Source organism: Vidua chalybeata, chromosome 4 (assembly GCF_026979565.1).
Source record: "Vidua chalybeata isolate OUT-0048 chromosome 4, bVidCha1 merged haplotype, whole genome shotgun sequence".
NCBI lineage: Eukaryota > Metazoa > Chordata > Aves > Passeriformes > Viduidae > Vidua > Vidua chalybeata.
In genome coordinates, this window is record NC_071533.1 from 72851847 (window position 1) to 72877096 (window position 25250).

General features: G+C 47.6%; 1 protein-coding gene across 4 annotated transcripts in view; it reads left to right on the top strand.

Annotated features, from left to right (window-relative positions):
• The window catches only part of LOC128786750 (GDNF family receptor alpha-4), a 72740-nt gene that overhangs the window by 37914 nt on the left and 9576 nt on the right, over nt 1–25250 (top strand). For all 4 annotated transcript variants that reach the window (XM_053940319.1, XM_053940320.1, XM_053940321.1 and 1 more), the window contains exons 2-4: nt 15451–15729; nt 19226–19306; nt 22639–22984. In XM_053940319.1, the coding sequence (XP_053796294.1) occupies nt 15451–15729; nt 19226–19306; nt 22639–22984 (706 nt within the window). The remainder of the gene's footprint in view (nt 1–15450; nt 15730–19225; nt 19307–22638; nt 22985–25250) is intronic.

Below are 25250 nucleotides of genomic sequence, written 5' to 3' on the forward strand. Positions count from 1 at the left end.
CTCAAGTTATCTTGGATTACAAGATAATTTCTTACAGCAAAATTCATGTTTGGTTATTTAAGCTGAGACCAAAAACAGATTTCCATGGCAGAAATACTGAGGAAATAAGGAGAAAGTTCAGCACAAAGGTTCAAACCATGCTTAATAACGTATTATTATTTCATTTCCTTCCATCCCCTGGGATCTCTGCGATGGAGGGAACAGGTCATTGCTGTGACTGCAGGTCTGGTTCAGGTGCAGACACCGTGGCTCGAGGCTGCTGCTCCTGCCATGGGGTATGGGAATGCTGCCGTGTCCATGGCAGGGGCACTGCTGGCTCTGTGCTGCCGTGGGCAGTGGGAAAAGCCTGTCCCACCCTCAGCAGACTCTCCATCTGTCTGGCTCCAGGTGCTTTTTTAAGCCCTGACACAGGGCAGGGCCCTTCTCTGAGGCTCATTATGGCCACATTTGACACCTGGGACTTCATTTTCACAATCACCTCTCTCTGTTTCGCTGCACCTTCAGCAGGTGTTGCTGTGGGACTAGGACTGGGCTCCACGGGCTGTGTCCCTCCAATTTCATCTGTCAGGCCACAGCTGAGGTGCTGCCCTGCCTGAAGTTCTGCTCAGCTGCTGCTCCAGAAATGGGCAGCATTCCCATGGACTGTGTCACATCTGTAGCCCCATTCCTGTCTTTGGAGCATCCCAGGTTGCACTAAACACCCACAGGTGGGCTGCTGGCTCCTCCAGTGACACAGAAACAAAGACACCCATCCGGGGGGGGGGAATGAATGGTTGCCAACACAATTATCAGAGAACCATGGAATGGTTTGGGTTGGAAGGGACCTTCAAGCTCATCTTGTTCCACCCCCTGCCATGGGCAGGCACACCATTCTCTAGACCAGGTTGCTCCAAGCAGGCCTTGACTTCTTTTCCTCTGTACCACCCTTATGTGACAGATAATTTACTATTTGCTTTATACTGTATATTTTATTTTTTAACACGCTGCCTTTGTTGTTCATTATCTGTCCATTTCTGCCCAATGCCTCAACTCAGCAGCCCTAGGGGAAACCAATTTATCATCCTGGTTTTGGAGCCACCCAAAGATATGATCCATTCGTCTTCTCTCTTTGTCACCATGTTTCCACTGTTTTTCCTTATTCTGTGTCCTCCACATTGGTTTTATGCTTTTTATGATTCAGTTACCCAGCTGAAATATCTCTTTTGCTCTCTCTTTTATGAGATGTATTAGGAAAGACTTGCCAAGGCTGTGCAGGTCCCGCCATGCAGCCTCTCCCTGCTCAGCACAGCACTCTAAATATTACACCAGGTACAGACACAAGGCTTGCACTGCTTCCACAGGTACAGTTCTCACCCAGGTCTGATGATTAAAATAGTGTCTCTGGTCTGACTGTCAGCCAGCAGATGTTCTGGGCAAGGCAGATCCATGTAATGAGAATCCCTCCTGTGTGTGAGGCTGTGTTAATGCACAGACTGGGGCTGTTATGTGACTGTGCCCTTGTGCTGGTGTGGGATGGGAGGATGGATTTCAGCTCCTTCTGGATTATTCATGGCATGTCTCAAATTGTGAATCCTTGCATTTACAACCTCAGTGCCTCTCTAGTGTGGAGTCTTGTTAATTCCAATGTCAGTTCTCATGGTTTTGTGTTTTTGCTGTTCCAACACATCCTGCCTTTTCCCTCCATGCCCTCCCACCCTCTGTTTGTAGTCTGACTCCCCCAAGAGCCCCACAGGCTGTGGGAGTTGTCCCAGCTAAGTGAGGCTCCCCAGGCTCTCCTCAAGTCACTGAGGGCACAGGAGTGATTCCAGAGAGTAACTGCCAGTACTTAATTTAGGTTCCTCTTTGTATTTCCTAACTATTTTCCTATATGTGTAAATACATATGTATGGCTGTATGCCTAAATTCCAGTTGTCTTGTGTCACCACTCACTTCTCACTGCCTTTTCCCTTCCTCAGCTAAAACCTTCCCTGTTTTTTCTAACTTGGCTTCCCCTTCCAATTTCACTGTATGTCTTATTCATCCTCACTTGTGATTTGGCCTTACAGACTCCAGCCTTTGTGCCTAATATTTAGTGTCAGAGGCAAAAAAAGGTCGTGAGAGATGAAGGGATGATGGATAGATGCAATGACCTGTGCTGCTACAGACATGTACACAATTTTGTCTTTGAACCCAGGGTTGCCTGGAGAAGTGTCACTGGAGGACATTTATTGGAGCCCTGTGGCTTCGGAACGTCAGGAGGAGAATCTCTGCTCTTTGATTTTAATCATCATTAATCTTCATAAATCTTCAGGAGGGTTTAGCTTTTGTTTGAATGAATTTTGCAACTTCCAGAGAAAATAGAGGCGGGGGAGTATAATTGAGTGCTTGTTTAGTGCCAAATTCATCTTAAAGCAGGGAATGCAAATCGCATGGCAAGTGTTGAATTATATATGATTAAAACTGCTTCAGCCCTTGCAAAGAAAAATAAAAAATGCCCTTTTTATTCACCGGTTAATCATGTACAAAAAAAATTGAATGGAACAAAAATGAACTTAATCACAGAAAAAGGGGTCACAGTCGCTGCTTGACATATGGCTGGGATCCCCATCATAACCATGCAGCACAGAACATGCTGGCATTTAAGTGCTTCAAAGAGGTGCATTAAGAAGAGAGTTCATTGATAAATGACCCTTTAAAAACGGGTGAGAGTCTGTCCTTAGCAATGAATGCTCAAGGTCTGCACAGTTGTCTTGGCCCATCTTGGCTGCTCTTGTGTTTTGCAGGCAGAGCTGGAAGGTTTTCCAGTGCTTAGTTATATGGAATGATGTGCAGGACAGATAAGAGTGTTGAAACTGCTGAAGGCAGGATCCAAATACTGTCCATTTTTGCTAACAGTTGTTGGTCTGGCAGCAGTTCAAACTCAACACCCGTCGACTTTTCTGATCCAGCAAGTGCCGGAGATCAAACGAGGAAAACGTCATTTTCTCCTCACTTCTCTACAGCAAGAACAGGGACCTGAAAATGACTGCTGGACCCTGCTGAACCAAAAGCATCAGACGTTTTTAGGGCTGTTTGATGCAGCAGGCATCACAGCTCCCCTGGAGAGCTCGATGAACTCTGTGTTCCGAGAACTCCGTCTCCGAAGGCATTGCCCTTACTTTGTTATTGGCAGCGTGGGCAGGGGATGCTCCGTGCTCTGCCTTCCAAGCTGCTCCGGGCACAGAGGAGGGTGTGGGGTGTGCAAATGGGCTCAGCTTGCCCTGGAACAACAGTTCCCTCACATCTCTGGCAGGGAAGGCAAAGGAGGACATAGACCTCCAGCATGTGCTTTAAAAATCCAGCCACCTTTCTGCAGCGTGGTGGAAGTGTCAGCGTTTGGTGGGAGCCAGTGGATAGAAACAGAGTGTCAGTAGCTCTGTTGGAGCCTGGTGAGGCAGGGAAGAGCTACCCAGGGAGTGCTGGCCAGGGACACCTTCCACTGTTGCAGCTTGCTCCAGCCCCAGTGTCCAGTCTGGCCGTGAGGAGGGAGATGCCTTTTTCTGGGAGGGCCACACTTCACACAGACTTTATTCCCCTTCCACTTGGGCCTGTCTCCAGTGTGGTTTGTTTGGTTTGGAGGTGCCTGTCCTCGTTTTACAAGTCCACACCTGCCGCAGTGTCTCCCGTGGAAGGTGTCAGAGGGACAGGGAACAGGAAGGGACCACGTGTACGACACCTGCTGCTCCAGCAGAGAAGGGAGGATGCAGGAGCTGCTTCTGACAGGTGCTTTTGCAAATAATTCCACTGCTGGGGATTAAACAGACCCTCCGTAATCTGTTCCACTTTTTAACTTCCCATGTAACATTTTTCTTAATATTGATCTAAATCTCCCTTGCTGCACATTTACTCAGAATTACTTCTCATCTCATGTCCCACAGCCATGGAGGGATATCTATCACTATCCACATCTAAAATGTCTTGTTTATGTATTTGAGTGCTCTGATCTTGTTTCTTCACAGCCTTCATCCTAAACTACACAAATCCTTTTCTTTCATCCTTACCTCAGCTTACAAACCATTTGTAATTGTAATAAAATTCCTCTGGGATCTTGTCATCTTCCTTAACATGTGTTGTCCCATCAAAAGATAACCCAAACTCCAGCTAAAGCCTTACTGGGGCTGAGAAGTGCAGAATAATTTCTTCCTGTGATAAACACATACCATTTATGCCCAGACCACATGCTTTCTGGTTTTCATCCTGTTTCTTTTCCCTGTTCAGCCTGTGACCACCTCTCTCCCCACGGCCTTGCTTCTATTTCCTAGGTTTGCTTTTCTCTCCATTCTTTTCACATTCACATCTCCCAGTGCCACTTTTGCTTCTGGTCAGTGTCATCCTCCTGATTTCATACACTGCCTTGAACAGACCAAGATAATTTTGAATTCCACTCTTGTCTTGCCCATTGCTTGTGACCCCCTCCTCACCTTCTGTCAGCCACAAATTACAGAAATCTGTTCTCTGTTCCATCACTGGAGCCAGTATGGGAATATTGAACACTACCAGACTCAGGACAGACTCTCAAACACCTCTGAGTCTGAAAATGTGCCTTTTCTGGTTTTGGAGCTCTGTGTTCATGAGCACCCACTTGGCTGTGACTGCTCAGAGGCCAGTCACTCTTGGACCTGTGCCAGATATCTTGGAGAGGTCAAATCATGTCACACCTACTTCCCTGGACAGTGTTATCCATGAGATTGATCCATGATTCATCTGGTTCTTTTGCCTGCTTCTTTAAAAAGGGCATTCCTTTTCCACTCCTTTGGGATCTCATTCTTCATAAGACTTGGAAAGATAAAGATGTTACTTTTCTACCATCTCTAGTAGCTCATATACACACACTCTCTGACAGGTTCCAGCAACCCCTGGGAGAATGTATTTCTGTGTAAGCAGTTCTGTGGCATGAGGGGAAATGGATTTTAAAGCAGAATTTGGAAGGGAAATCTCTTATTCTGTGGGGAGTGTGGTGAGACATGACAGAAGCAGCTTGGATGTCATTCCAAAGGTCTTGTCCAAAAGCGTCCATGTCCTCAAATTACTTTATCTCCTTGGAACTGTTGCCCCTCTCATCACCCATCACATGTTCTGACCTGTGCCACAGCAGAAGTTCAAGGTCTTGTTTTTGGGTGTGCCAGAGAGGGAGAAACCCATGGCATGAATGCCAGACCCATTTCTACTCCCAGTTTATGAGTCAGCAGCTGTGCAGCAATGGATCACCAGCACAAACCATCCCTCTCCTCATCCTCAGCCTCGCTCCATCATCTCTTTTTTTGGTAAACAACTCCTCCATGGGAACTGGCTGCAGCCAGAGACTACAGCAGACGGAGACACCTTTGTGAATGTGAAAAAGGATGTGAACAACCGGATGGTATCTGGAAAGTGATACACTGCAAGGAAGTGTAGACCGGGCAAAAAGAGAAAATAAACCAGTGTTGAGATGCCTTTAATAACACTGGTGAGCAGGGCACAGGGATCTGTGCTGTCAGATCCTGATCCCTCAGTGCTTCAGCCTCCAGAAATGCTGCTCTGTTCATGAGGCAGAAGTTAAGAAAGGGTTTGGACTATCTGTAAACACTGAAAACAATTTTTCAAAGTAGAAGTCGCTGCAATATGCCTGCCCCTGGGAGCAGAGGGAAAGAAGGACAAGTCCCTCAGACGGAGATTAGATCCCAAATAACTCAATAGGAATATTCAGAGAAAATTTGTTTCCCTTGTGTACCAAGGGAGGCAATAGCTGGAGATGTGGGGTTCCTTCATCCTGTGATCTGCCCCTCTTGGGTCTTTGCAAATTGCCCTGACCAAGAAGATTTTGCAAGTCTGCATTTCCAATGCCCCTGATGGGACATGTTCCTTATAAAAATTTCCCTCTGGTTTTTAACTTGCTCCTAAGGTTTTTGACAGGAAAATGCAAGAATTATTTGAAGGAAATAAGGACATTGCAGTCCACATAGACTGGGGGTAGGGGAGAGGGCAGCAAAAGGGTCAAAAATGGGGCATGGCAAAAGAAATTTAATTTGAAATCAGAAATGTGGGGTATTTGGGAGAAAGTGTAAGTATTGACGTATACACAAACTCTGGCCAAAGCCATGTGAATACAGAAATGCTGCTTTGACAGCTAAGAAAGATTTGCAGGGTTTGGCTTCTGGAATTAAATGAGCTGACTGTTCTTTCTGGGCTGTTATTCAGGATTCCAAGTGAAACAGGAGTGCCAGCATGGACAGGGAGTTTTGCCAGCCAAAGAGAGGAAAGCAAGCACCTGAATTTGGGCAAGCTGTGCCAGAGGATTAGAGAATAGTTTGGGTTTTGAAGAGGTCTTTAAAGGTCATCTGTACGACCCCCTGCAATGAGCAGGAACATCTTCCACTAGATCACACTGCTCAGAGCCCTGTCCAACCTGATCTTGAATATTTCACCTCAAGATCAACCACCTGGCCAGTAAATCCCTCTGTGAATGACTCAGGACAGAGTGACAGAATTCCTGTGCACTTTGGTGGAATTGTTTTCTCAACCACTCTGCAAAAAGCACCTTCATGTACAGAGGGATGCCTTTGCTGCAGGAGTTGTTAAAGAAAAATATTCAGGTAGGGCAAATGGATCTCAAAAAAAAAAAAAAAAAGTGACCCCAGTTTCACTGTTGCTAAAGAAATAGCTCATTCACCTGTGAGAAGGCAGGAGGGTGTTCAGCTTCGATTTTCCAGCTGCATCCATGGAGTTTGAGCAGTGTAAAGCAGGAAAACAAGAGCTGAGAGCAGGCACTGCTGTCCTGGGAGTGCTTGAGCATCATTCTTGAGTGCTGGTGGAGAACTGCACAGGCCATGGAAATCTGGTGGAGGAGATTTCTCTCATCTCAAACATCATTGGGAATAAACTTCTGGAAGCCATGGCAGAGGAGAAGGCACTACAGAAAGCCTTTAACATGCCACTGGGAGGAGGCTTGGGAGCTGCACATCAATGCAGATCAGAGCTTTCTGTAATGAAAGCACAGCGCACAGATGCAAGAATTAGCAGTGTCAGTGCTACAGCCCCAAGGGATTCTACAGAATCTGTGAGATCATGAAAATCCATTGCAGTGTCCACCAATGCACGCAGGGATGGAAGAAACAGATATGTGTGAAATGTGTCAGGAGTTTCTACCTTGGAGACAAAAAACAACGTTGCTGGGTCAGATGTGGTGGACCTGTGGGATCATCCATGGTACTGAGACTGCATTATTAGAGACTCTCATATTAAGTTACCCCGTAGGAAACAATAAACCTTTATGTGGCACATATGGGCTTCCAGAAATGGTCATTTTTTACATCAGTGCACAGTTAATTAATAGGACTTTGCAAGATTTTGAGGAGATGGTGAATGCTAGAACTCTTCAGTCAAATTATTTGAAGCAAAATGGAGCTAAGGGAGTTAAAAAAATCTCAGATATTTAATTCTATATGTGTATAAAACCATTACAGGCACTGAGAAAGATCTGGATCTCATTCTGCTGGACTTAAGCAGACTGCCTTTAAGGCATTGGGTGTTGTTAGCTGAAATTTTGCTCAGAAAGATGAGAATTAGGCTGCCTTGCTTATCCAAATCTGGGCTAGGAAGCTGAGCTGATCTTGATGCACAGATAGAGAAATAAAAATACATGTACAAAATCAAGTGATGTTTGAGGAGCTCAGTTACTTCAGACTCTGTGGCTGATGACTCCTGAATGCTGCCTTAGTGGCAGACGAGCATAAACTGCAACATGAGAAGAATTTTTGCTTGTAAAGGGAGAAGAAGCAAAGGATGTAATGAGGATGCTGTCTAGGAAAGACACCAGGAGAACATGTCACGGTGTGTGCTCCAGTATCCAATCACAATATTGGCCAATGAAATTTTTTTTTAAAGATAAATCTTGCTCCAGGTGTGGACGGTTGAGGAACCCCAAACTCCACAGTGCCGAGCTCTTTGGGGATCTCAGTGACTGCAGCTAAAGGATAATTTGTTAATATTTTGCCTTGAGCCCTGCAGCCGTTTGGAGCACCAGGGACATGCTGCACCAGGAGCTGCAGCACACAGCACTTTCTTTCCTCTAAAGGCTGGAAAATCAGCCCCACAGCAATTACTGATCAGGAAGTTGAACATGTTAACCCCAGTGGGGGCAGACTGTTGTGGGTGTCCAGCATGCTGCTGATAGCACAAATACTGCCCTGCTTAAATTATTCCTTAGTTCTCCCAATTTCCACATATACAGACCTCCTTTGTCTTGGCATGCCTCTGCACATAACCAAGCCCCCTTTCTCCTGTGCTTCTGACATCTGCAGAATGCTCCTTGCCTTAGACTGATATCCTTCTGCTTGTTCCTTACCTGAGACTTACATCTAGGGCATGGAATTTTGGTTTCCTTTGTGTGACAAATCCAGCTGATGACCAAGGCCATCGGCCTCCCAGAGCTGGCACAAAGAGTCACCAACATTGCAATTGTGGTTGTTGTTTGCCCAGAGAGGTGTTGGCCGCCCCATCCATGGAAGTCCATGCTTGCCCTTCTGCAGCCATGGCCAGTTGCACTGCCTGGCTGTTCCATGGAAAACACATAAGGGATTCCTCTTTGTGACAGGGTGCTCACAGTGTCCTCTTGGGATCAGCCTAACTGGGAGAGTAAAGATCATTTGAATATCGAGAATCCTCAATGTTCTTATTGAGTCACCTTCATTGAGAATGTGCTTTCTGCTGCATTTTGGTCAGGCACTGGAACAGCTGCCCAGAAGAGTGTGGAGTGCCCATCCCTGGAGGGATTTCAAAGCCCTGTGGATGTGGCACTTGGGGACATGGGGCAGTGCAGGGGGGATGGTTGAACTTGGTGATCTTAAAGGGCTTCTCCAACCTAAATGCTTCTGTGATTCTATATGCAGGTGAAATTTTAGCCCTGCAGCCACAGAAAGACAAGGGAACAAACTTCCTGCTCACCATCATCTTTCAGATGAACAGGGACTTGTCTGAGCCCTGTCCAGCACATGGGGAGATCTTCGGATGGGGAACATGACAGGTCAGAGGGGGGAAGGAAGATCACAAGGTAATGTGACTGAGCAGATCCAGGCAGAGTTAGACCAAAAGAGGAGCTGTCTCCTGGTTCTAAGCTTGTTTTTCTCTGCCTTTATCTTTGCTCTGCCTTGCATCTTTATGTCTTTACCATCAGCCAGGACATTTTAAAGTCAAATTTAGGTGGAACTTAAGGTCTTATATATCTACTGTAAGTACTTAAAGATCACCTCTGGCCCTTGAGACCTCAGTTGTCCTTACTGCTCTCTGCTAGATGTTGTCTCATCTCGACATACAGGGAGCTGATACCCAGAGAGCACCAGTTATCCCACAGGATGGGATGCTTATTTTTAGGCACCAGTGTTGAGACCCTGGTGATCACAAACCCCAGTCACCCTGTCTGCTATGACTGCCTAGTTTTGGGAGTGGGAGAAGAGCCTCTGTTCCAGGAGAAATGAGGGACTGAAGCTTCCCAATACACCAATATCATGGTGTCCTCAGCTTTCAGCAAGGAATGAATGTGACATGGATCATTTTCTCTGCCAAAACTTATCTTAACTTTGTGTGATCTGTGTTTCAGATACCCAGTATTTCAGAATAACTTGTACCCACTTTGAGACTTCATGGATCCACAAAGGTTTTAAGCCTTTTTCCTGGTCTGATGGATTAAACTTATCTAAAATAGATACACAACTATTTGCAACCAGGTCATGCACTGAGTGTGATGGTCTGATTTTCATCCTCCTTTCATAAAAATATTGTTTATAGCTGATTTGGTGGTTAGTCTGGCTGAGTCAGTCCTGCAGGATGGGGCATTCCAGAGGCATCTTTAGAAAACAAAGGCTGAAGCCTTGTCAAAAAGGATGTGTTAGTGTAGGGGAGTAATGCTATCTAGGGAGACTTTACCCCAAGTCATCATGAGGGCTTTCATGATGAATTCTGTTCTCCTTAAGGGTAATGGAGACATGATACAACTTGTCATGGTATCTGGGTGTCATGTATAAATCTATGATAAACAGCCAGAAAGATCAGAGAAATGTTTTCTTCTGGGTTTGAGGCCATACAGCGAGTGGTTATCTCCTACATGGATCAGCCATTAGAGGAGAAGGAAATATTCAGTGGGTGTTGCTGTGGTTATTTGTATTTCCTCGGTGCCTGTAAAGTCCTGGGTGGAGGCACAAATCAAATACAGACAAAAGATTGCTCATAACTTGGAGAGAAGGGGTGAAGGGTCAGAGCTGGAGGGACGAAGAGTCAGGCAGCACATTTTTAATGCCTGATCAAGACACGCAGCACGTTATTGGTCTGAACTTTCCAGGATTGCTTTAACACCCTCAGACCTTACATTCCTGAGATGTTCTCAGCAAATTCCACCACCCCAGTGCTGGCTGGGAAGGGTCACTAGGAGAAGATGCGTTTGCAGTGTGGGATTCCATTATGTGTGTGCTATGTTGGTAAAACCATCGAAGTCCACAGAGGACAGTCAGCAAGGAGTGGTGTTGTCCTCCTCAGGTGAGCTGCTCTGAGTTAGCACAGGAAACACTGGGGCAGCCCTCAGAGAGGCGTGGTGTTGGAGCATGGATCCTCCACTAAGATCAGGGCAAGACAGGTGGAAGGGAAGGAAACTTCCACTTGCGTGGGGAACAGCATCCCAAAGGAGGTTTCTGGGCATTACAAAATCCAGGTGACAGCTCTGAGTTCTGGACAAGGTGTGTGGGATCTCGTGGGAGGGCTGTTCTCAAGCAGGCTGGGGGAAGGAGCATGAGGTATGGCAGAGGTATTCATTGGGGCTGCTCTGCAGGTATTTCAGCAGCAAATGGGAAATGAAATTTGAGCTGTGTACAAGAGTTTGTTCCTTGTGTGATCCGGAGCATTTGGCTATAAAATCATGACTTGAAAACACAGTTTAAACGTTTAGCAGGGGCCACCTGCATTAGCCACTGGGCCCATGCATGCATGACTATTGGTTTATGGATAGTTGTGAAATACTAGGAATATTTCTTCAAGACTCCCTTTCCCATCATTTTTCACTCCAGGATGACTTTTTGTAATAACTTGTTTCTGACAGCTCTGGGGAAGTTCAAATGTGCCGCATATCAGACAGTTGCCTATTGACAAGTACCAACATTTAGTTTGTGTTTGATTTAATCTGTTTTAATTCAACCTGGGCTGTGAGGATTGTCCAGTGGTGGCCATTCCTAGCAGCTGAACACCAAGGGTGGTCTGGTGCCAGTCCCTGTTTCTGCCCATGTCTCTCACACCAGCACAGGATGCAAGTGCTCCTTGCAGTGTTCTCTCCCAGCCATTCACAAGGCTTGGCTGGAAACCCAAATCTGGCACAAAGGCCAGGCTGGGTGGGACATGGAGCAACCTGGTCCAATGGAAGGAACCAGAGGCGCTTTAAGGTCCCTTCCAACCCAAATGTTATGTGCTTCTGTAAAGACAACCATCCACCTTTGCAGGCAAAACAAGGCTAACCTAGAAGGGTAATAAATCACTCCTGTTGCTTTCTTGGAGGTTTTGGGTGGTTATTCTCCTATTAGCTGCAAATATTGTAAAAGCAAACACCAAATGTTTTTGAGTCAGCAGCTTGTCATGGAAATAAAGTGTTCATCACTCCATGAACTGTGTGTGAATCACAGAATCATGGTGGAGTCACTGAGGCTGGAAAAGACCTCCAAGACCATAGATTCCACCCTGTGACTAATCCCCACCTTGTCACCCAGCCCAGAGCACCGAGTGCCACATCCAGGCATTCCTTGGACACCTCCAGGGATGATGGAGGCTCCACCACCTCCGTGGGCAGCCCCTTCCAAAGCCTGACCACCCTTTCCAGGAAGAAATTCCTCCTGGTGTCCAAGCTGAGCCTCCCCTGGCCCAGCCTGAGGCAGTTCCCTCTCCTCCTGTCCCTGTTCCCTGGAGCAGAGCCCGACCCCCCGGCTGTCCCCTCCTGGCAGGAGCTGTGCAGAGCCACAAGGTCCCCCCTGAGCCTCCTTTGTTCCAGGCTGAGCCCCTTTCCAGCTCCCTCAGGAGCTCTTCATATGACTTACTGTCTAGACCCTTCCCCAGCTTTGTTTCCCTTTTCTGGACATTCTCCAGCCCCTCAAATGAGGAGTGTAAAAAGATTCATGCTGAATTCATATATAAACTGGAGGGGAGGGAAGGGGGATGTATCCCAAGGCCCCAGTGGAACTGGTGTGGTTCCTGCTAAAACATCTAAAGCCCAAGTTAAGTAAGAAAAGGAGAGTGACAGGACTCCACATTGGTGCTCTCCAGGCATTTTATTCACTGTTTCCAGACCACATGGAACCACCTTCACACTTCTGTACCCCAGACACAGCTGCACTTCCTTGAGAAAGGAAATTATGTCCTTGGAGGAGAGTCAGACCTGCTTGGTCAGCATAATGCACTTTGAGACACTTATCTGAGAGGAGCTGAGGGTCTGTTAAAATGGGAAGAGACAGGTTTTTCTCTTGCTCCCACACTTGAAGAGAAACTCTGGGTGAATGGCACTGAGATAAGAGTGAGCAGAAACAGATGTGAAGCACAGCTACAAACAGGATGTGAAAATAAACTCATTACTCCATCTGCCCACCGTAAACAGCGTGAAATTAGCAGGGAGTGAGGAATAAAACTCCAGACAAATGGCATTTTAAAGGGAGCAGAGGGAGCTGGAAGGGCTGCTATTAGAAAAGCAGAGACACAGAAAGCCCAAGCTGCGCATAGCTCCATGCATATCCCAATTCCCTGGCCAGTCAAGGAGGAGGAAAGTCCTGTGGCACAGAGCCTGCCAGGAGCTATTTTTGAAGGCAAAACCAGAAAGGCCGCTCCATCTTGGGAGAGAAGACCTAGTATTGCTCTTGTCCCTGCCTGTTAGGAAGCACTATCAATTTTATAAGTCATGGAGATTTATTTTTTTCCCTAAGAGGTGCTGTCTTAATGTTGCATAAAATTACTCTCTCAGGGGCAGTGTGAGGAGAAAACCGTGGTGTTATGTTGTCTCAGTTGCAAAGACACCGCTAACAATAAAAGCCCCTGAATGATTTGGTTTTTAAGTGACACAATTACGGAACGGGTCATTCATGACACTCCAAGTGGCTTCAAGCACTTCTGTCATAAAGTCTGAATGGAGGTGTTTTATGCTGTGGGTTTGGACTGTAAATATTCACCCCTGGCCTTTGTTCTATGGAACAAGGCTCAGTTTGAGGATATATTTACTTAAAATTTTGCAGGAAAATTTCTCAAATGGTCAATCTGCTTGATTTATTTAAAGTGAGATCCCAGAGTGTTTTACAGCTTTTACAGGCTGGTTGTGTTTATAACCATCCTGGGGAGTATCTTCTGCAATTCATGTAGCAGAGAAAGGGAAGGAAGGTCATAATTTCTATTTTAACCTACTTTTCTGACAGATGACAGGACACTGACAAAGTCATCTCTTCTGGAATACAACCTGCTGGGCTTTATCCTCATTCAGAGGAGACCCTTTGGAAAAAGCCAGAGTAAAATAACTATTTTTTCCTATGGAGTCTGCTCAGATATGTTCTCTAGCTCATTTGATGGATCTCAGTGAATTTGCAAATTGCCCAAATGATATTTCAAGGAAACTGGTTCCCTGTGTTCGAAGTTCTTCAGTATATGACAGCCCAAGGCAGAGTTTCCCACATGTTGGAAATAATTTCTCTCTCCACGTTTGGCAGATCCAAACAAGCCTTGAGTGCTAAATAAACTAGGTCTATGAATAAATCAGAGATGGTGTGAGATTTGAAATACCTGAAAGCTTGACATTGGCCATGAGGCACTTTGAAATAGTCTGCAGTTAGATGGAAGTTTTTCATTTGAGATTCCACTGGGATACTTGAGGAGGAAACCTCCTAGTGGGTTCACCCAAAGTTTGTAATAAACGTAATTGAAGTATCAGAACTCCAGCTGCTACTTTCTACTCTAATCAAGAGCAGCAGAGGCAGCTCCTTCTTAACAAACACACTGTGACTGCTGAGGGAACAGAAATGGATCTGTTGGGCTCGAATGCTGAACTGGGAGGTGCAGAAATTAAGGAGAGGTAGCAGTTGGAGGGCAGAAAAGGGGACTTTATGAAGAGATCTGTAGAGTCTTGGAGAAAGCAGAGATTTCATTAAGCCCTCAGAGATGGGGATCAGGGACTCACATTTTTCCAAGGAATTAGGATTTTCTAATATTGTCCAAGCTGAATCTCACCAGAAACAGACACCGGAGGGAGTCAAAAAGCAGATGGTCTTTTCTGTCCTTCCCCTTCTGGTTCCTACCCAAAGGGAAAACAAGTTATGTTAGAGACAGAGAGTTCCTTTGGAAAGTATTGGAGAAGTTCTTCAAGGTCATGGCATCAGTTTCTGTTTTGATAGTAGCAGGATCCAAAATTACTGTACAGTCACTGGAACTGATTCTCCCCTTCCATAAACCAGGTTTGCCTCTTCCTCACTCTCCCAAGCCGTGGAGCAGTCCTGCCTGACGTGTGTCAAATGCTCCAGACCATCACACCAGTCCCCTCTCTGCCACCTGGGTGCCACACAAGCACATCTGAGCACGGCTGAGCCGCTGGCCCTGCCCTTTGCCAGGAGCAGTGATGCAGCCATGAGCTGGGCTGAGTATATCCCAGGAACCAGTCTGGATGTGTCCAGCCTGCTTGAGCGAGGAAGAGCAATAAATAACACGGGATTGGTCTGCTCCTGGCACTGAGGCACAGCACCACTGAGCCCTGATGAGATAATGTATTGGTGTATGTGTAGCAATACCATCTTCCTCCCATGCTTTGGGCTCTCTTCTCCAAATGGAGAACACAGCATTTTGTGTTGGTAAAGGAACTCTGAAGACAATTTACAAGAGCTTGGAGAAAGCCAAGACGGAAACACTGGGAGTCCTGGGGAGATGGAGACAGTGAACAAGGGCCAACTCCTGGGATATATGTGGGCTGACTCCATGTCAAAACACCCACAGAGAGCCATTTATAGCTCTAGGAAGGTGTAGGCACAGTTAAACTATATTCAAGGAGCAGAGGCCAGGGTCTCTGTAACATTGGTCTACTGTTAAATTAGGAGAGCAGAAATGAAATAGAGAGCTGGGAAAGAAATGATTTGAAAATATTTTTGTTTTCCAAGAAGGAAAAATCAACCACCAGGAACTGGTCAAGTTTCTCTCACTTATAAACTTGCTACCAGGCTGATCTTGTCATAGAACCATGGGATGATTAGGGTTGGAAAGGACCTCAAAGTTCATCTGGTTCCACTCCTCTGCCATGGGCAGGGACACCTTCCACTATCCCTGTTGCTCAGAGCTCCATCCTGAATGCTTCCAGAGAAGCTCCCAACTTCTCTGGGCAACCTAGAAGAAGGAGATGGCGGGAGACACACTGCATTTCCCCCGGGCTGCTCCACGGCTCTGACCGCCTCTCCCCTTCCCTTGCAGAAGGTATGGCAGCAGCTGTGGGCTCGAGCAGGGACTGCCTGCAGGCGGGCGAGGCCTGCACCACCGACCCCGTGTGCAGCGCCAAGTTCCGCACGCTGCGCCAGTGCATCGCGGGCAACGGCGCCAACAAGCTGGGCCCCGATGCCAAGAGCCAGTGCCGCAGCACCGTGACCGCCCTGCTCTCCAGCCAGCTCTACGGCTGCAAGTGCAAGCGCGGCATGAAAAAGGAGAAGCACTGCTTGAGTGTCTACTGGAGCATCCACCACACGCTGATGGAAGGTCAGTAGAAGGGGGCGCTCCTTTCTGATGATCTTCCCACAACGGAATGGCTCACGGGCCGCTCTGCAGAGCGCCCCAGCTCTGAAGTTGCTGCAAAATACCCGTGTATCATCCTGTTCTGTCCCAAGACATGCTGACTGCACCCAAGGGAACAGCATGAAGCTGTGTTGGAAGGGCTTAGGTTGGACGTCAGGGAAGGCTCTTCCCCCAGAGGGTGATCAGACACTGCCCAGGCTCCCCAAGGAATGGGCATGGTCCAAAGGCTGCCAGAGCTCCAGGAGCGTTTGAATAACGCTCTCAGGCACAGGGTGGGATTGTTGAGGTGTCCTGTGTAGGGCCAGGAGTTGGACTTGAGGGTCCCTGTGGGCCCCTTCCAACTCAGATTTGATGATCCTATTGATCCCCATGGTATTGGCATTTTGGAGACTGCACTACTGAAAGCCTGAGATGCAGGTTTCACAATGATTTCACAACGTGATTTGTGAAAATCACGCTACTACTATTCGTAACAAAATTGAGAACCACAAAATAACTGTTTTTTCCTCTTGTAGAGAAGACACCATAACCTTAACAAGAGAGATGTCTCTCCCTCAGTAAACTAAAAGAAGACTATTTTAAAAATAGTAAACTGACTAAAAATCTTAGGTTTAGTTTCCTTACATTGTCAATAAAAAAGAAAAGGTTGTGGGAGGGGAGGAAAAGTGTTCTGAAGAGTTTGGTTTAATTCTTACTACCTTTTTTTTTCCTTCTAATTACTTTTAATAAAATTCTCTTTTATACCCTTTCAAAGTTTTAAACCTACTTTATCTTTCTCCTAATCATATCTCGCAACAAGAAGTAAATATATTAGTGATAAACCAAGACCAAACCCATCACATTCGTTAATACATTAACCAAAAAATTTCAAAATTGAAAAAATCTTAAACTAACAAAAACCACTACACTCCTTCCTTTTTTTTTTTTTAACACAACCTCTTTTTTATGACATTCCCAGTATACATTGAGATCTTTTGCTGGAGAAATGCACAGCATATTTTGTATCTAAGTATGTTAACCAAGACTATGAACACTGTATATTTTATAGAAACACAGCATAAAGCGCAGGCATTGAGGAAAAACATCATGAACTTCAAAAAAATCACTCTCTTAGAATGTCTCAAGTGCACCAGTGTCTTTGGATTAGTGAAGATTTGGGGCTGGTGGCATCAAGTTGGAACTTAAAGTGTTCCCAGAGCCAGTATTCAATAAGTTTGGATTTTGACGATTTTTAAGAGTCACCATAAAATTGCACCTCAGTGACCATAACTCTTCCTTGTCAGGCTGGTGAGTATTTTATGCACCATGAAAATTAAAATGGGGAATAAAACAGGCCCTTCCAGCCAAGGGCTCTGAAGTAGATTAATAAAACACTGCTGGCTGAAACCTGAAAGGAAAAGTGCAGGGGTGAAACCACAGGTCAAAAAGGCCAAGCAAAACAAAGAGGATGGACACTACAGTGCACAGGCTTGGCAGGATGGAAACTGGTTGATCAAGTTCCTGGGCAGCTTCCAGGTGCCACAGCTTGCAGGGTGCAGAGCATGGTGCTGTGAACTGGCTGGGGAAATACAAGACCTCAGCACCCTCCAGTATCTGGTCTTTCCCATAATTATGTGCCAGATTTGTTTCCTCTGAAGCCTGGGGAGGAGGTTGCAATCCAGCTTCTCCATTCATCTCAAAGGGTGGTGTCACAGCTCCTTCCCAGCTGATCTTCATGGCTCAAACTTGGAAACAGGTCACCTGTGCCATGGCTGTGCAGGGCAGTGCTGTCATGAGGGTTTCCAGCTCTGGGACACAGGATGGTTTATGTTGGAAGGGACCTGAAAGACCCTGAAAGTTCCAAGCCCCTGCCATGGTCAGGGGGAGACATCTTCCATCAGAAGGAAGACAAGAGAGAGGCTGGCAGGGAGTGCTGAGAGCAGACAGGGGCCAGCTCTGGGTCTCCAGATGCTGAATAGCAGTTTGGTGCTGGATGGCCTTCCTGCCCAGTGGCTTGGGACTTCCACCTTGGGAATGACTGGGAGAGGGCTATTCCTGGAGGCTGACAACAGCTCTGCTCCACTTCTCCTCTGTCATGTCCTGAGCCTCATACTTTTTCAAACAACTGACTTCATTTGCAATGCAGATTCACACACCAAACTTTTGATTTCCTTGCCTTAATTTCCCCAGGGAGATATATTTCGTAGCAGTCCCATGTTTCAGAGTCTTTACATATGTTTAATTGACTGAGAAAGGAAGCCAATCCACACAGTCCATGTAGAGCTTTGTTTCTCAATCACACATACCCAGGAGGCTGCAAAAAGCTTCCTAGAAGCCCTCTTGCAAAAACAATTGTGGAAGTGCGTGCTCAGGGAATTTACAAAGCACACTATTTACTCAGCTTCTCTTGAGCACATCCGTGTTTAGCCACCTTCCCACTTAGAGACACAATAACATGATGACAACCCGATAACAGCTCTCTGATAAGGTGCTTTATCATCAGGACATGAAACTGCTATGCTGGAAAATACAAATGGGCCCCTCTCTAGTCGGTAACGATGCAAGATATTTCAATGAAGGTGTAAAGCTGCCTTGAATTGTGCCGGTGGTAATTGCACACCGGGAGCCATTTCTTGCTGCCTCTTGCTGCAGCTGGAGGTCAGCACGTGCCCAGAGCACATGCCAGTCCTTTAATCCCAGCCAGCACATCTGCTGCTGCTGCTGTCCACATCTATCTACATGTCTGATAAAAAACCAACAGAAACTGAGCTGTTTGCTTCAGTAATATTCCATGGTATCCATCAGGATGACGGGGCATTACAGACCATTGCACAGATGAAAGGGAAGCACCAGTTGAATAAAATCAGGCTCCCAGAGACTTAAAAACAACGAGAGGAAGTTTCTGCGGGAGCTGTGGGTCATTAGCTTGGTGCCAAGTGAGAAAAGGCTGTGGGCAAGGAGAAAGGGAGAGGTGACAGTAAATAAGGAGCGTGGCATCACCCACATAATCCTGTGCACAGCCCTGTCTGTGTCCTAAAAAGAGGTGAGGACCTTTGACCCAGGGAGGGACATAGAAGAAACTGCAATAATGGTGATGAAACCCTGTGTGTGTGGGAGCTGGTGATTTGAGCTGTGCCCATGAACAGGAGCCTGTGCTGCAGTCTGGTGTCCTCTCTGGCAATCCCTGCAGTGTGCCCCAGAGCTTGAGCTACAGAGAGTTGCAACTCAACAGCTCCTGACAGGCTGCCCCGCTCCAAAATGGAGATACATTTTTAAAAGCCAGTTACATTCCATTCTCTTCTCCAAGGATGTGTCCACACACCTGTTCCCATGACTCTGTGTGTCCATTTACTCGTGGCCTTTAGAGCATAGTCCCCTTGGACCCACCAAACAACCTTTCACTGCAGATGTTGAACCTTGTGCATCTCAGCCGTCCCTCAGGAGCCTCATCTGCCTTCTCACCAGCTTCTCTCTTCCCCAGGCATGAATGTCCTGGAGAGCTCCCCTTATGAGCCGTTCATCAGGGGCCTTGACTACGTCCGGCTGGCATCCATCACTGCAGGTAGGTGGGTCGGAAAGGCTCTGACACCTCCTGTACACACAGGGAGGGCCCCAGCTGGGGGGTCAAGGGCTGCAGACAGGGAAGTCCTTTGTGCTCCTTGTGAGCATTGCATGGTTTAGGTCTAGCAGTTGTTTTTTCCAAGGAGTTGCCTCTGATTCCTTTGCTGAACTGTTACATGTTCTGGGAAAAACTGCTTGTGATTTTTGTCTTTTGGCTGTTTCATGTCTGTACTCTGAAGGACTGGGACTTAGAGATGTGGTACAAAGACCCCTTCCAATGACCCGTCCCAGGCATACTTTTTCTCCATAGCAGGTGGATGATCTGCTCTATGCAGACACCTCATCAAATAGGAGCTGCTTGGGCATTGTTAGGTTTGAGAAGGTGCTTCCACATCAGTCACAGGATCAAACTCTGCAGGAAAAAAGGTTGATAACTCAACCTGTGTGTTGATCCCAGCCACAGCCTTTAACCACCTGCCCTGAGGGCAACCTCATGCCCAGAGCCGTGTTCTGCTGTACATCAGAACCCTGTTAATGGCTGAGCAGAGCAGCCTGACACCTTTTAACTGCTCGAGGGCTCAGCAGTTCAAAGGTCGGTGTGGCCGCCAATAACCCATCCATCACCAATGGCACAGCTGCCACCACAACCAGCCTGTGCTCTACAGCCATGGGGAAGCTTTTCAAGAGTGGCTATTTTACCAAACTACCTCTCTGGGAGCAGGTAATGTGCTCCTCCTGTGTCTCTGGTAGATGTGCCCAAACAGCTTTTCCAAATGAGTGCCTTGCTGTGGGGTGACATCCACAGCTGGAGTGCACCCAAGCGAGGAGGAAGCAGCATGTCCCTGCAGCTGGAGAATGTCTGCAGTCCACACCATGGCCAGGCACTTGTTGGGTGAAAATGTCCTGCAGCAAATCAACTCATCAGCCCTGGACAAGGGGAGTGGAGGGGATGGAAGGTGCTCCTTGACCTCGCTCTTACTGACTCCACCTGGCAGATTGGTGCATGGACAGAGAATTTTTTTGCTGGGTCATGGTTTTCTTTACCGGAGTTCTTCCCCTTCTGCTGAGTCCCAGAAAGCTTCAGAGCACAGGCAAATCAAGGGATGGGGATTTTTATGCATGGTTAACACAGTCTCAGGTTTTTAAAGCAAATTGAAATAGGTTGTGCAGCAAAGCAAATGGGCCAAGAGCAGCAGGGATTCTTCAGAGGACTTGGCATCCACTTAGGGACACAAAATTTCTTAGCCTTTTTGTCCTTATTAATACTAATCAATATCTTCTATTACATAACTTATGACCTGTTGCCCTCTGCCTATCCAGTGTCCAGGGTCATATGGTCAACACTGCCAAAGGACCCTCTTTCAAATCTACCAAAAAGAAATTTCAATTATGTTGAAACATAAGACACCCCTGTAACCATAGGCTAAGTGACCAACAGGTATATTCAACTAAATTTTACATAAAAAATATATGGCCACTACTAAAACTGTACAAATGGAACCACATCCCTCCACTCTAATTGTAGCAGTGATTTAAAAAGCATATCCGCTGGTGTTGTGTGGGAGGAGGAGAAAACCTAGCATGTTCCCTGTGATTTATTGGCTGAATGGGTAATGAAACCCTTCCAAGTAACTGTTTCCTACACGTTAGCTGGCAGCTTCCCAGCATAAACTGATGCTCTGACAATATTCATCTCTGGGCAGTTTTAAAGGTAAGTATTTAGTGAAGGGATCACTAAAAACTTTCGCCCATCATAAAATAACTGAGAAACTTGTCATTTGACTTCCAGTTCACTGTAAGCAGCAGGGGCCAACAGGAAGGGTAAAATAAATGCTGGGAGAAGGAGCACCTGATAAAATCAGGGAAATAAGGGAGGGCAGCCAGCTCTGAAGGGCTCAGGGAGACTGTCAATGTTTTAATACTTGTCAGCAGTGACTGGTTGGTTCTAACTCCTAATCAAAGATAGGGCTTGACTCTGCATTGGAAATTTATGATTCTGGGGATTTTTCCTCAGTGGAAAAATCTTTCTCTGCTGGGGAGAAAATCCTTCTGGTGTGCTGCTGATCTTTAATTCAGAGAGGTGAAAACCAGCTTCAAATTAATTTTCTCTCTCAAGCTTGAAGGACCCTTGTTCTGTCTGCTCAATCAGACACAGTCTGATGTTTCCACTGACTCCTGCCAGGGACTCTATAGCATTTTCCCCCTCTATAAAACAGACCCCCATCCACTTTTGAAGCACCTCTACATCCAGTGTTAGACAAATACCTTTCCCTCTTCCTTTTCCCTACTTTTACAGAGAAGGCTGTTGGTGTATAAACTCACGAGATCACTACTTTCCCACTGAGGACACTGTTTTTCTCATCCATCTACAGTTTTTGCTTTATTTTCCTGACCTTTTCCCTTACTGCAGGTTTCCTCCACCTTCCCTGCATCCCACAACACATCTCTGCTCTCCCACCCAGACTGGGACATTCTTTCTCCTCTTGTTTAGGAGGGTGGACATGCAGAGTGATTTTGCTGATGTAAGTGAAGGGTGACGCTGCAAAGGGTGTTGTGGGGAGAGACCCACATGCACTCATGTGCAGGCAGCATCAGGTCCCAGGGGCACGAAGCTGGATGGTACCTCTGATCCCACCCTGTGAAGTCACTGTCACTACTGGGGACAGGGGGATACTGGCTCAGACTGGTCTGGATGGGGCACACTGCGGCCCACACAGAACTCGCTGAGCTGGGCAGATCCTGGGGGGAGCCAACAGAGCTGCTGCCAAAGCCAGACGTGACCTTTCAGAGGCAGGAGAAACTCCCTGTCCAGGGCAGTGAGGCTGAGGTGCCAGGAATTAGTGCAGACCACCCATGCAGCAGAGACCCAGCTTTGCCACTGACAGCCTTTGATCTTGAGCAACTTGCAGAAACAAGAAGGTCCATTAGTGGAGGTCCCAACACTCGATGGATCCACTCATGGCCATAAGCAGATGCGCTTTCTAATGCCTGTTGTCTTCCAGGCCTCAGGTTGGTTAATCTGCATTAGTAAAGTGTTACCTGATGCCCAGATTAAAGCAAAATTCATTTTTTTAAATATACGAGCTTGGTGAAGTGAGCTCTGAGGGGTGAAGTCTGGTATGTGACTGTGGCACTTCTTGGGAAAAGATGAGGATGGAAAGGGGATTTGGTCCTCCCACGACACGCAGAGCAAACCTGCACTTCACGCTGGCTGCGGGTGTGGTGTCACGGGGTGGCCATGGATGGGAGCGGGGGGGATGAAGGCCTCAGGGGTGGTGCTGCTGGTGGGGAGGTCAGCGCAGAGCTGCCTCACCGTGTCCCACCACCCCACAGGGTCTGAGAACGAGGTGACACAGGTGAACCGGTGTCTGGACGCCGCCAAAGCCTGCAACGTGGATGAGATGTGCCAGCGGCTGCGGACGGAGTACGTCTCCCTCTGCATCCGCCGCCTGGCCCGGGCCGACACTTGCAACCGCTCCAAGTGCCACAGGGCCTTGCGCAAGTTCTTCGACCGCGTGCCCCCGGAGTACACCCACGAGCTGCTCTTCTGCCCCTGCGAGGACACGGCCTGCGCCGAGCGCCGGCGCCAGACCATCGTCCCCGCCTGCTCCTACGAGTCCAAGGACAAGCCCAACTGCCTGGCGCCTCTGGATTCCTGCCGGGAAAACTACGTCTGCAGGTGATGCTCGCATGCAGGGCCGGTCCCCACGGAGAGCCCTCCCTGGGACCAGGGCCTGGTGACAGCCCTGAGAGCCCTCCCTGGGACCAGGGCCTGGTGACAGCCCTGAGAGCCCTCCCTGGGACCAGGGCCTGGTGACAGCCCTGAGAGCCCTCCCTGGGACCAGGGCCTGGTGACAGCCCTGAGAGCCCTCCCTGGGACCAGGGCCTGGTGACAGCCCTGAGAGCCCTCCCTGGGACCAGGGCCTGGTGACAGCCCTGAGCCGCCGCCCTCGCCCGCGGGGTGTTCCTGGGGGCCCTGTCCCACCACAACCCGCTGACAGGCCATGCGCAGTGGGCCCTGCCCATGGGCCCTGTCCCTGTGTCCTACAGAGCGTGTTCACAGACAGAAGGAGGTGTGACATGATCATGCTGAAGGTTTTTAGACATTTTCTATGGATTTTTGGCTTTGGTTCTTGAGAAAGACCTGTTATGGAAACAGTTCCAGGAAGGTGCAGGCTAAGCAGGAATATGGGGGAGGGGTCCTTACAGCCACTTTCAATCCATCTCCTTCGCTGTTCCTCTTCCCCAACTCAGAGCATCCTCAAGGAGCATCCAAGGTATCCTGACAGCCACAGGCACTTGTGAAGGCCTCAAAACTATGTTTGTTTGTTTGCTTGTTTAATTAGAAAAATTAATCTACATACATAAAAAATATATCCTTCTGCTGCGAGGCTGTGTTGGAGAGACCTTATAGCAACTTCTAATACCTAAAAGGAACCAGCAAGAGAGCAGGAGAGAGCCTTGGACAAGAGCAAGAAGTGGCAGGACAAGGGGTAATGGCTGGAAACTGAAGGATGGTAGATTTAGATGGGCTGTTGAGAAGGAATTCCTGGCTGGGTGCCCAGAGCAGCTGGGGCTGCCCCTGGATCCCTGGCAGTGTCCAAGGCCAGGCTGGACACTGGGACTGGAGCAGCCTGGGACAGTGGGAGGTGTCCCTGCCATGGCAGGGGGTGGAATGAGATAATTTTTAGGTCTTTTCCAACCCAAACAATTTGTGATTCTGTGATTCTATGTTTTGGTGATTGCACCAGAAGTCTCTGAGTCCTGGTGTCATTCCAGATCCACCGCACAGTCTGTGGCCAGCCTGGTTTGCTCTTCTGTTTCCATCCAGCCCCAGTCACACACACACAGACCCATCCCATGTGCACACTGACAGCAGAGCCCCTTCAGTGCTTTTCCTTCATCTGCACTATTTTCTCCTCTCTGTTTCTCAAAAAGCCTTTGATATTCCAGAAGGTTAATGCACACAGAGCTCTCGGGAGTGGAGCCCAGCTGGCAGTGAGAGATGTAAGGCAGTAAGAGCACCATGGGGCCCCAGCCCAGTGCCCTGTGTGCAGCTGGGCCCTGAGCAGACACCTGGGGAAGAGCACAAGAACAAGTGTAGGACACACCTCCCTGTATTGTCTCAGTCTCTAATTGCTGTGGGGCTTGGGATTTCCTGAGCTGAACTTCCAGCAGCCATCCCCTACCAGCACAGCATCTTTTAATTACAATAAAAATATTATGTGTTTTCACAAAGGAAGGTGAGAGCAGTGGCATCCTCTTGGAAGCGTGAAAGTGCAAATACCCTCAGCACTCTGCACCCCAGAAACATGGAGGCAGGAGAAGGACTGAACTGTGCAGAAGTAGACTCTGAAAGATGCAAAGCCCCTGGACTGACCAGGCCCTGCTCAGATGTTGTCCCCTGGCTACCCAGGGAATCCAAAATGGACAGGTACCACCCTGTCCCTAACGTGACAAGAGGGCCCAGTGGGGAGGAAGAGGTTCAAAGGGGAGAGTGTTACTCCCCAGGAGACTGGAAACTATTTCCTGCAAGCAGCACAGCTGTTAATTATCTGGTCCCTTGGTCTCTGAATATATAATATAAAATATCCTCTAGAGACACAGAGGGAGCAAGAGGTTGACATGTGACCTGGTCAAAGCCAGCAGTGCAGAATCCACAAGGAGAGCCAGGAATAAATCATAAAGAAAGGGAGTGAAACACTCCAAGTCTCACCCTATCTGCACTGCAGCTCCTGCACAGCTCTAGCCCTTTGAACTCCCCAGCTCAGAGGGGTGGGTTCTACTAATATGGATTATATAAAACCTGCAGTCACTATCTCCTTTCTCTAAATCTCCAAACAATGCAGCAAGTTTTGGGAAAGAAGATTTTGCCTGTCCATGTTACAGGAGGAAAGGGTTGATAAGGGGCAAATATGGGAACAAAGATGAGGAAAAAAATAAGG